The sequence below is a fragment of the Balaenoptera borealis genome (assembly GCF_965194805.1).
Source record: "Balaenoptera borealis genome assembly, chromosome: 1".
In the NCBI taxonomy this organism is placed as follows: domain Eukaryota; kingdom Metazoa; phylum Chordata; class Mammalia; order Artiodactyla; family Balaenopteridae; genus Balaenoptera; species Balaenoptera borealis.
The window spans coordinates 140,026,957-140,039,663 of record NC_138860.1 but is presented as its reverse complement, the minus strand read 5'-3'; the positions used below and the strand labels follow the sequence as shown (position 1 = coordinate 140,039,663).

Here is a 12,707-nt window from a genome sequence, read left to right as displayed (position 1 = left end):
GAAAATGCAATATCCATGCTAATCTCACCTTTTTCTAAATCACAGATGAAAAATAGGTCAGTTAGGCAGAGCCTTCTCTTTCTATTTAAAGTGTGACATTTAATCTATTTAAACAACTACCAAAACTTTATTAATTCAATGTAAGATAAGCGTGCTGAGAAAGTAGAGAAGTTTATTAAGAACACAAGGTTTTCCAAAATTTGATCTGGATGTCTTAGGTTTTAGGACTCAATAAAAATCCCTACTTGGTGGTTTTGATCAAATCGGTAACACCAAGGAGAGACCAGGAAAAAAGCAAAGCAGAAAGTAATTAAATCTTACACTGTGAAATGGCTTAAAGGAACTGAGTATTTTACAAAAAGTAAGAGGCGAAAATTTAAAAAGGAGCCTCCAGAGAAAGCCTTTCCACTTCCCTGATGCCTCTAGGGAAAATTCATTTGGGAAGAGAAGTATACACAGACAAGAAAGCTTCCAGCAGAGAACAAACCAAGGAGTCAAATTAGGGCTTAATGTAACTAGATACCAGCCTTGGTGCATTTCATTTAAACCACAGTGTTCTGTAAAAGTCTATGCAGAGGAAAATGCAGGGTATCTGATAAATCGTAATTGCACTTCACTGGGGTCTATTTTGGAGAATGACTGTTCACACTTTTCTTCTCCAGCCTCCTCATTTATTTGAATAGGATTTAGTACTCTCTGGCCCCACCCTCACAATCAGCCCAAATGCATACCTAGGATAATGCAATAGTTCCAATCTTTCCCAAGAACAATTATAAAGAACAAGAGCTCCATTATTTGGATAGTAAACACAATGATACTCTACTACAGCTTTGTATAGGGGTTTTGGGAAAAACTTGCGGCTGTTTTCTGTTTGTTTGTTTTTAATTTTTCTTATCATATGTTCTTGGGTTGCAGGTGTCAACTGAAGGGAGAGGATGTTTTCCATTTCCTAGCCCTGTTCTCCAGATCCTGAAAGAAATTCTAGAGGAGAAAGGGCACCCAGAGGTTATGAACTGACTACTGTGGATTCAGTGACTACTGTGGATTCAATATTAGTTCTGTTCAGTTCAGCTCTTATTCCAGAAAACTAACTCCATCAATTATAGAAAATAACTTTTTATAGATAGTTTTTTCCAAACCTGCCTTCACTGCATATCCAGAAAGGATTATTTTCCTTCATGCCATCAAAGCACCTAGGTTCTTCCCTTCATTTTATGAGAATCATTCAGGTGATATGTAGTAGCTACTATTATTGGGCACATGTGGTATCTCATTTAGATTTTTAAATCCAAGTTCCTAGAGGCAGAGTGCTACTACTGACAATATCTGCCATCTCCTTTCTCATTAAAACCAAACCCAAAACCCACTGTAAAACAAAATGGTGATTAAAAAAAAAATCACACCCTACATATTTTGTGTCCTGGCCCTCTCCTCAGTGCTCTTTTTTAGTTTGGTAATCTTTTAAAAAAATTGGTGAGCAAAAGCTAGGAAGCAAAGGCTTTATTTTGTGACTTACCTGTTTTTCTGGTACGGACTTTCTTTCTTTACTATAAATAAAAATTTACTTAAAATCTGACTTTAATTCTTGATGTATTTACTGTAAAATTTACAAGTTGGAACCTCCTACCATCTTGATTTATATGATTTTAAAACAGAGTTCTTATCATTTCCCTTGGGGAGACTTTTTGGTTTGAATAGTTCTTACTGGCAGGTTGCCTCCTTTATATTTAGCCCAAATTTTCATTTTCAAAGGCCATTTTAGACAAGTACCATGATAACTCTAGCCAATGGATCTGTGGGCCACATAACAGAGTGTGACAATCCACTCAGTTGTGAAAGACACGAAGATAAAGTAATAAAGTTGCATTTGTGTTATCACATTGGCTTTACAAATCTACTTAAACATTGGCCCATCAGTGTTTCTCATTATTGGAAATTATAGATGTTTATAATTCTCCAAAATATGTTGGGCTAAGTTATATCATATATTTAAATTTAAATTCAAAGTCCTGGACTGAGAGAGATGTAGATTTGTGACACTCCTTGGAGGTTTGGGGGTCCATGAACCAATGAGTATATTGCATTGCCACATTAAAGATCTCTTTTTATCTGTAAAGATATAAGCACCATCCTATATTTTAATAACTTTTAAAAACAGAATTTTAAAATCTTATGAGTTTATAAAGCTTAGACTTCCATACCAAATTATATCTGTGGACCTTTATACATTTATATTTCTTCTGGCTTATTTGAATAACATCTGGATAAAAATAAAGATATAAAAATGATGTTCTTAGAATTGTTCCTAGATTCTGTGACAATAACACCATTCCAACTATATGGCAGGAACATGTATTATTTCTTTTATGGCCCAAATTGACAAAATTATATGTATGATTATGTACATATATACAGTTGAAAAATCTGTATTTGTATGAGAGTAATTCCAAGTGGCATCTGAAAGTGACAGCAAAAATAACAATAATTTATATTCTCCTGGGCTGTACACAATACTGGTCTATAAACACCTTAAGGGCAGGTTATTTATTCAAAAACTATTTGTTGAATAAATGAATATATCCATAAGTAATTATAAATGAACTTGATTAGCTTCATTTAAGCAGTAAAGAAATTTAAATAATTATACTTTCACAGTAGATAATGCAGTTTTATGTTGATTCCACTTTGGTCTCTTTCAAATAGGGGCTTAGTGTCTGAAGTTCCCAAAACAGTTCATCTCATCTATAAGGCTATTTCGTGGTTTGAAACAAGGGTGATTCTGTGTGTGTGTGTGTGTGTGTAAAAAGGGAGAGGGAAGGGAAGGGAGAGGAAGGAAGAGGGGGAGAGGGAAGAGAAAGGTAAGTTGAATACTCTATAAAGAGAATCTTTCCCATATCAACTACTTGGCTACCCACTGGAATAATTTATATAACAAAGACAGAATAACTACTTGATTCTTTTTCTTTATTTACCAGTTTTCAAAATAATGAGTGGTTTGCTAGCTTCCTCCATTGGTGACCTTTTCTTTTTTTTAAAGTATCTTTACGAGTGCATGGACAATGTGACAGACAATTCACGTTTGATGTGTTTCAATCCATTGTAGTTATTATGCTTACTGATGCTCAATGTGTCCCATCCGTGGCCCTCGGGAGTCTCTTCAAGATGGCTCTGGAGTCTTTCTGACATTGACCCTAGTAGTCTTTGATAGTTTCCTTGATACCTGGTGAACAAAAGTTTCCAGATTTATTTTTATGGATTTCTTTTCCAAACCTGTAATTAGCTACTTCTCCTGTGATCTCCCTTTCCTTTTTAGTAGAAGTGGTGTTTCAAGACTACAGTCTGTATGCTAAGGATGCTCATTGTTATTGAATTGGTCTTTGTTTTTAGTCCTTTCAGTAAAAAGAGCTAGGAAATATTTCCTCCCTCTCTCCCTCCCTCCCTTTCCTTCCCTCCTTCCCTCCCCTTCTCTCTCCCTCCATTTTTTCTCTTCAGTAATTAGGTAAAATAAATCATAAGTTCATATTGATACTTAACTTCTATCTTACACCTTTTACTCCTTTCCCACACCAAGAATCCTGATATCAAAATACCGGGATGGTAGAATCTGAATATCACATAAATCTTCATTTTCTTTACCCCACTTTACACATACAGTAGTCTTAGAATAATAACACTAATCCTAATGCCAACAGCATGAGTTCTAACAACAATCATTTAATTTTTTTTAACAGATCTTCTTTTTCTTAGGGTATATTGCACTTGGGATACATCATTAAATTACAGTGTTTTAAAGTCACTTGGGGGAATTCCCCAGTGGTCCAGTGGTTAGGACTCCACACTTCCACAGCTGGGGGCCCGTGTTTGATCTCTGGTCGGGAAACTAAGATCCCTCAAGCCACGCAGCATGGCCAAAAAAGAAATAATAAAGTCACTTGGAACATTTATTCTCTGTGTAGTTGAGGCACCAATTGGATACACATTGTATCCAAATTTCTTTTGTTTCATTCTATTTCTGGTTTTGGGGGATTTATTTTTTTCCACTTAATTTTGTTTTATAATTAACTTAATTTTCAAAGTTCATAATCATACTAAGGACAGTCTTCATCAATATTTTGTCTTTTTTTTAGGGGTGCAAAAAATGAAAATGACTTGAAAATGAATGAAAGTAACTAAGATTCATGTTTAATTATAGTCCTGACATCTATTTGCTGTATTTCTTAGGGAAATTACACAATGTCTCAAACCAGCATTTCCAACAAGTGTGTTTCATGAACCACTCTGTAGGGTGGGATGTCAGAGTTGGGTTGGGGTGTGGGGATAGGATTTCATGGTTAATGGCTGAAAATTCTGTATTCTCTTGGAGAGTCATGACTTATAATAACACACAAAAGCCTCTGAGAAAACCTGGAGTAAAGAATCCTTTTTTAGATTTGTGTAACCCATTGTTTTCAAACTTATCTCTATATCAAGAGATCGTCCCCATATTTTTCTTTTACCTTTTTTTTTTTTCTTTGACAATAGGTATCACACTGAATGACAGGTCTGTGGAACATACTTTGGGAAATGTTGATCTCAAGTTTTCCTGTATGTCCAAAGAGGATAATAATACCTGTTCTACCATTCTCAGGGTTATTGTGAGGATCAAGTGAATTGGATATGAACAACTTTTAGCATATAAAAGAGAACACTATTTTGCCAATGGCTATATGGAAATTTGGAGGTTCGCTCTAACTCTATGCTGCTTACGTGGACTTATTCCCCGGAGGAGGCAAAGGTATGATGAAACCTGGAGATTTCAGAAGAATGGCAAATGACATATAAGGGTCAACTGAGGAAGATGTACAGAGAGGAAAAAATTATTTCAAAGAACAGCTATGATCAGATGAATGGTTTTCACCTAGAATCAGGGAAGTCCTGGGCTTGATATAGAAAAGGGCTTGTTTTCTTAATAAGTGGAAGTGATCTAGAGACGGGACTAGAAACTACTATAAAAGTATGATTTGTGTGAGGAAGTTTGCCTAGTACATTGAGTATTCAGAGTACCTTTGATAAGGTATGTACTAGTTTGTTAGGGCTGCCATACAGAAAACCAGAGACCGGGTGGCTTAAACAACAGAAATGTATACTCTCATACTTCTGGAGGCTAGAAGTCCGAGATCAAGGTGTCAGTGGGGTTGGTTTCTTCTGAGACTTCTCTCCTTGGCTTGTAGACTGCCATCTTCTCCAGGTCTTCACATTGTCCTCTGCGCGTCGGCATGTCCGTTGCCAAATTTCCTCATCTTATAAGGATACCAGTCATAATGAATTCGGTTCTACCCTAATGACCTCATTCAAAATGCATTTACTGAGCATCTGTTATATATAGGCACTGGACATTCAGAGGTGATAGTACCTAGTGGAGGGAAAGAGCAGGAGGAGGTATATAGATGTAGTGGTGGGGCAGTTCAGGTATGAATTAGAGGCTTTGACGTTCCTTCCACTATTTATTCAATGAACATTTTAAGCATCAACTTTGTTCTAAATACTGTGTCAGAAGCTATTGGGTTGGGAGGCAGAAAGGAGAGACTGATACCAACTGTCATCATTTGAAGATATATATATATATATTTTTTGAAGATATATCTTTTAACACGTATTGATATTTCTGAAATTATATGTGTTTTACAATCATAGTAAGTTTAGATGGTAACTTTTGTTTCTCTCTCAGTGGTGCATAAAATAGTGGTGCTTCTTATAACTGACAGAGCCAATTAGATTTAATAAAACATGATTTTTGGTCTGCCAAACACATTTCTTATTCACAAGATGCTTAATATTTATGATCCTGTGATGTACTGGATTTCCTCCTACCCACATAATATCCTTCATCAGCTTGCCTTTTTCCTCTTGGCCTTAAATATGTGTGTACTCAAGTATGGTTGTCTATTTTCTTTTTGTACTGTCTCCATGTTTCTTCAGCCAAATGAAAGATGTTCATATCTCTGTCTTCCGCCCCAACTTCTTTCCTGGGCTCTGATTCAAAACTGGTACTTGAATATTACTACTTTGTTGTCTTGATGTCACCTCGAACTTAATACAATCCACCATATTTCCCTCCAAGCCAGTTTCTCCTTCAGGCTTCTCTAGATCTTTCAGTTCTGGTAATTCAGACTTGACACCATGGGAGCCATGCTTGACTTTCCCCTCTCCTTTGTTTCACTTCTACATATCTACTGTGTTACCAAGATCTGTATATTCCTCCTCTGGCATTGATCTCTTCCTTTCCAGTTCCACTATTGCCATCTCAGTCCTGGCTCTTGTCTAATCATGCATGGACTACTAAAAAGATTTCTACTTCTCCCTCTGATTTATCTTATCCCTTATTACTACTTTAAATTTTCTCTAACACTTTACTGTACACTTGCTAAAAGTCATTACATGCTAAGTCATTCAATGGTCCCCTTACTGATCACTGAATAAATTCTGAACACCACAGCCTGGTATTCAAAACTCTCCACAATTAGTCCTTTCCAGCTTCATCACCCACCATCTCAACTGGAGGAAATGTTCTGCACTTTTCAACTGCCACAACTTTGGCTTGAACCATTTCCTTTGTCTAGAGTCCTACTCCCATCCTCCTGGCTTATGAAGGCCCAGGCTTTCCTTCAAAGCTCAGCTGACTTCTCCAGGGAAAGCATTTCCTGATAGTTCTTAGTTTACAGTGGACCCTCTTCTCTGAACTCCTACAGTACTTAATGCATATACCAGTAATCTGACCTTTAGCATCTGTTCTATCCTTTTATGCATGAAAATGACTTTCCAATGAGAATTAAATCTCTTGAGGTCAGGGACTTGGCCATATTTCTTTATATTTTCAGGGCTGATGGTCTTTTAAATACAGTAGGATGAAATTTTACTTTTGGAAGTTTACCTAGCCCACTCACTCATTTCAGAGATGAAGAAACCGAGATCCAGAGAGCTGTTCAGATCCACTTAGTATAAAGCCATAGCCAAAGCCAAATATTTGCTGGTAGTTACGGATTACAGAGGGGTTGGTTTTTACAGAATGGCAAGATTCAGAAGGGGGATATGAGGGCATTCTTTGACTAAAGGAAGGGAATGTGGTTATTACTTGCAAGTTTGGGCGTAGGTGATCCAAGCTGACTGATGGAGATTGTGTGGTGGCTACTGGAGGGCAGGGCTGCTCTTCTGCATCACCAACAGTCTCTCAAAAATGGCTGGACGTTCAGTACTCTTTCTTCCATGAAGTGACTTCCCAGCCTTCATACCTTCTTCTTCGCAGACATGTAGCTTGAAGAAAGTAAAGCAGGTTGGCTTTCTGGCTCCTCGAGGGCACAGGTCCAGAGGAAGATCTCCTGCTCGCTGGTGAGGACTAGCCATGGGGCTGTCCACTGTGGGAAGCGAGCCAGGACGCGCCCCTGACAGGAATCCGTGGACTAAGCAGCCGCTCAAGCCTTGGCCACGATCCCAGGAAAGAAGAGCAAGGGGCTTTCCACCTGCCCCAAGCCTCACCCGGACGCCGGGCCTCTCGGGTTCCAGCCGCTGGTGCTCCGCCTCCGAAGCCGGCCACCTCCTCTCCGCGCCTTTTCCCCGCCCCACCCCTCACGCTCGACGGGCTCGCTCCCGCGCAGGGCACGCGGGCGGACCGCGAGCACGCGGACGCGGAAGGAAGGCCGGCGGGGCACTCCGCCGCGGGGGCGAGCGCGCAGGCGCCTTCCTGGGACCGGCTGCGGCGCGAATCCCCGCGTTCCGCGGGCGGCGGGGTAAGGGGTCGGCTCCCTGCTGTTCTGGGGCGCGTGGCCGGGGTGGGGAGAGACTGGGGCTGGCGGCCCGGCTCCCGGCACCGCTTCGCTCAGAGGACCGGCACGCGAGGCCTCCGCAGACCAGCCCGCAGGCTCGCTTGGGAGTCGGCTGGGGGACGCGGTGACGGTGGGGGGACCCTGGGCTGGAGCGGCTTGGCACCCTTGTTCCTGCGGTCCTGAGGGTCTGGCCCGCCGGAGAAAGGGAGAGACACATCAGGAGGGGTCCCTTTGGCGAGACGTGCTCACCTGGGATAGCAGTACTCCCTGGCTGTGGTGTCCACCTGGGGGAGGGACCTTTCAGACTTCGAAAGGAGCAAGTTCGGCCCTGGGACGTGGACGGCAGACTTTTTTTTCTGTCCAGACGCACCCTCGGGGCAAAGTAGGACGGAAAACTCCTCTGCTGCCCGCGTGGCAACTTCGTGGCGCGAGGATGGGTTAGGAAGTTATTGTGCTTTGCTTTACAGATGGGAAAAGTAATAACCCTTTTTACTGCTCAAGGAGAAGAGATCGGTTAAAAGTCTCACATAATATCTTTAACCATAAAGGACTCAGTAAAATTAGGTACCTTCTTTCACACACGAAGATCTCCGTTCAGCAAATATAATACTTTATATGAGTACCTGCTTTCTGCCAACATTGCTCTAAGCGCAGGGAACCGAGCCACGACTAAGGTAGGAGGATCCCTACTCGCCTGGAGCTTATATTCTAGCTGGCAAATAAATGTAATTTCCTTTATACTTTTTAATTGGAATATAACATGTACAAGAAAATACTGTACACAAATCATAAATTGTAACTAGTTGATTTATCATTAAGTAAACACATCTTTTAACCACCACTCAAATCAGGAAGCAACATTCACAGCATCTTCTCAGGAGACCTTCCTGGAGACCTCTCCCAATCGCCATCCCCTTTCCTCCCCAAAGGTAACCTCTTTCCTGATTTCTAACACCACTGATTAGTTTTGCCTATTTATGAGCCTTTTGTAAATGGAACCATATGGTGTGTATTCTTTGGTGTCTAGCTTTTTAAACTCAAGATTATGTTTGTGAGATTGTTTCATGTTGTGTGAAAATATAATTTCTGATAGTGAAAAGAATTAGGAAGAAAATAAAAGAAGGTAACGGCACAGACAGTAAGAAGTGGAAACCTTAGTAAGGGTGGTCAGGGATGAACTTTCTGAGGGGATGACTTGAGGTATAAGATGAATGACAAAAGATTGGCCAGTGAGCTGGCTTAAGAGCATTCCAAGCAAAGGGAATAGAATTGGAAAGGAACTGAGGTATGAATGAAATGGGCAGGTTCTAGAAAGAAGGAAGACCTTGTGGGAAAGTGGGAGGAGATGAAATTGGAGAGGTAGGCAGGATCTTATGGCTGAGGTATTTGGATTTTATTCTAAGCGTAATAGATGCCAGGAAGAGATGTTTTTGATGTCCTTCAGTTTCTAACATGAACCACTTGTGGAGGATGCGAAGGCCTACTCATTTTACTCATTAAAGAAACCCTACAAAAGTGGCAATACTTGTCACTTACTGGGGATTAGGACATGTTGGGAGACGAAATCATCTTTTGTATTGTCAGGATTTATATTAATTTAGACACATAATATGCATCCAAAATCAGATTTAAAACACAGTTTAGAAATTAGTTATTTGTTCTCCACTCCAAAACTATTCTTTTCAAGTTGTTGCTTAGCTTCTGCTTGAACCTTTCAAAGAGGAACTCCTTTCTCAAGAAGAAGCTTATTTAATTTTTGGACAGCTCTAGTTGTTAGAAAAGTTTTTCTAATATTTAATCTAATATTGATCATCAGTTCTGTGTCCATACAGAACTGTAATTATCATCTCTTATCTGTTGCTTCCCTTTAAATACTCAAGCAGTTGATTTTTGTTGGTTTTTTCACATTTAAGTGCAGAACTTTGAATTTATTTGAATTTATCCCTGTAATGATTTCTGGAGTTAGATTTGGTCCATCATAGATGTTGTCCAAATCTTTTTGGATATGATTCTTTCATCTGTCAGCTGTTCCACCTTTGTGCTTCTTTTTTTTTACTTTTTAAATTTTTTAAATTTTTAAATTTATTTGTTTACTTTTGGCTGCGTTGGGTCTTTGTTGCTGTGCGCGGGCTTCCTCTACTTGGGGCTACTCTTTGTTGTTGTGGTGCGCGGGCTTCTCACTGAGGTGGCTTCTCTTGTTGCGGAGCATGGGCTCTAGGCACACAGGCTTCAGTCGTTGTGGTTCGCGGGCTCTAGAACGCAGGCTCAGTAGTTGTGGCGCACGGGCTCAGCCGCTCTGCGCCATGTGGGATCTTCCTGGACCAGGGCTCGAACCCATGTCCCCTGCATTGGTAGGTGGACTCCTAACCACTGCGCCACCAGGGAAGCCCCACCTTTGTGCTTTTAACAGACTTGATCAGAAAAGTTACCTGGTGGCCTAGTGGTTAGGATTCCTTGCTTTCACTGCCGGGGGCCTGGTTTCAATCCCTGGTTGAGGAACTGAGATCCCGCAAGCCACGCGGTGCAGCCAAAAAACAAAAAAACTTGATCAGCATATTATTAGTTAAGCATTATGTTCTTTTAAAGTTTATTATGATTATTAAATGTCATTGGTTGTATTATTTTTGTTACTTAAGGTTCCTGGGGAAGTACTTAAATATGATTATGTGGAACTGTGGATTATTGATTTAACTTGTTTGTATTAGTGATTTAAATTTCCAAGATGGAATATTAGTTAAGCTGTATTTTTAAATCCAGGAATTAGCATTTGTAAAGTCAATTTTAAACTTGATATCTCAGCAGAAAATAGAGTGTTGTATTGCAATTCTGAAATATATAGTGCAATGCATTGTTAAAAGGGGCTTTTCGAGTTAGACTAAAAAAGGATTTGAAAAGTTTATAATGGCCTATAAACTGTGTCAAACCTGAAATCAACATCAGAAAGTGATTTAATTTTAATTTCTCCTCCTACCTTGCCTCTGTGGTAAAATTTCTAATGAACAGTGGAATGATCAAAGGTGGATACAGTAGGAGGGAGGAAAGAAAAAGGGAATTTATATAAACCAAATTTGAATAATATATTCACATAGCCTTATTAAATGCTTTGAGTCATTCTACCTGATTGAGATGCTAGACTTATTAGTTCTAGAGTTGTCCCTTGCTATTTTTAAGTAAGAAAATAATTTTTGACCTGTAGGTAGAATATGCCAATTTTTCCCTAAAATTTTCATTTATATATTAATTGCATTTTTCTGAATATATGTAAATTAAATTATATCCTGTGGTTAAAATGGCCCATGATTTTTCAAATCTTTGAACTTTTAGAACCCCGACCCAATAGGGAAAAAGTTAAAAAAATGAAGCATGTAAGTGGTTAATTGTATTTTACTGCTTTTGTATTTTCTCTTAAGAGTTGGGGCTATTCTTATTGATTCTTACAAAGGTTCATTCTTTAGAACGGAAAGTTGGTGTAGTTAGTTCAAGTATATTTTGGAAGAAAAGAAAAATCAAACTACATAAATTACTTTAGTGGAAGATTTTCTCAAGCTGAATAGAAAGATAAAAGTCCTCTTTCTGTCTACACCAAAGGTAAAATCACCCCTTTGTTTATCTTTGTGGTCTTGTTTTTACCTGTAGGTGAAAATTCTCTGTTTAGAACTGACCTACTATCTACATATCTCTGCTGTTTTTCTTCACTCAGACATATTTCCTTGTGAGAGCAGATCCTTACTATATCTTTAGATATATTGAGTCACATTTAATAGGGAGAGCTACCTTTTGAGGTACATTTCCCAACTAGAGGACTAGGGGATAAGGAACTTAAAATTATCCCCTTTCCTCGATTCCCTGCCTCCGCTTCCCCCACTTCTCCATCTTTCTACTTGGTTTAATGGGTTTGTTGTTGTAGGTACTATGCTCAGCTAAATCTTGGTATCTTTTTTCTTTTTTCCTGCAGGCTACTTCTTCATAGACTTAAAAATCAGTATTTAACTGGAAACGAAGCATCACTTAAAATCCTCTCAAATTCCTAATTCCAAAGAATTGATAACATTTCTCTGATCAAGAAAAGAAGTGATTGACTGCGTGTTAAAAGTATTCCGGCATTGGTCCTGTTATTTTTCCTCTCCCTAAATTTGAGAAGAAATATGGAGAAATGCTACTTGATGACAGCTGTTGTCTTACTAGGACTAACAGTACGGTGGACAGTTTCTCTTAATTCTTACTCAGGTAATGCATTTTTCGTTTAAGATAGGTAAATAATTTTTTGAATCAGTTTTCTTGTTTGTTTTTTGAGGTTTTTAGTTTTTGGTAATAGTTTATAGTCTTCTGACTGGGACAGAGAAGAATTATAGGTTTTATTGGTGTAGTCAAGAAAGTACACTTAAGCATCTAATTCTAATAAGTAGAATTTGTATAAGAGCTAAATAGAAGCATGGGCTTTGTGATAATGATAAAACAAAGATGTGTTTTAAATGGGAAGATGACAGGTTGAGAAACAATGATCTATTAGGCATTGAAGAGAGAAATGAGCTAGTACTTCAAAGGGGGAGCAGAATCAAAAGAGGCTTTTTTGTTTGTTTAGGGTAGAGAAGGCATGTTACTACATTGAAAGGAAGAGACCAGTGGAGAATAAGATTGGGGACGATGTGAGAGAAAGGGAGGAGGAATTGATGGAGTGTGGTCCTGGAGGCTGGGGATGGGATTAAATTTAACCTTGTGAGTATTTATTTAATACTTCTCATGTTCCAGGCATTATGCTAAGTGCTAGAAATTCCAGGTGAATCCTTAAATACTTAATGGCTCCAGTACTTAAAGTGTCCACATTTTAGTAGATAAGTAGTCACAATACAAGGTGATAATTATAATGTTGAAGTATGTGTGAGGTTCAAAGGTAACATAGAGAAATGA

The 12,707-nt window shown here is 39.0% G+C and overlaps 1 protein-coding gene and 1 long non-coding RNA gene across 2 annotated transcripts in view; one reads left to right on the top strand and one right to left on the bottom strand.

Moving 5' to 3' along the window:
- Nucleotides 1-2,947: 2,947 nt before the first annotated feature.
- On the bottom strand, nucleotides 2,948-7,518 carry LOC309613532. The gene is made up of 2 exons (XR_014235776.1): nucleotides 7,112-7,518; nucleotides 2,948-3,220 (listed from the first exon to the last, which is right to left on the bottom strand). It is a non-coding gene; the product is annotated as an uncharacterized lncRNA (long non-coding RNA).
- Nucleotides 7,519-7,623: 105 nt separating this feature from the next.
- Nucleotides 7,624-12,707, top strand: part of ALG6 (ALG6 alpha-1,3-glucosyltransferase) — a 56,189-nt gene continuing 51,105 nt past the window's right edge. The window contains exons 1-2 of the mRNA XM_082360048.1: nucleotides 7,624-7,763; nucleotides 11,755-12,026. Of these exons, the coding sequence (XP_082216174.1) occupies nucleotides 11,945-12,026 (82 nt within the window). The 5' untranslated portion in view covers nucleotides 7,624-7,763; nucleotides 11,755-11,944. The remainder of the gene's footprint in view (nucleotides 7,764-11,754; nucleotides 12,027-12,707) is intronic.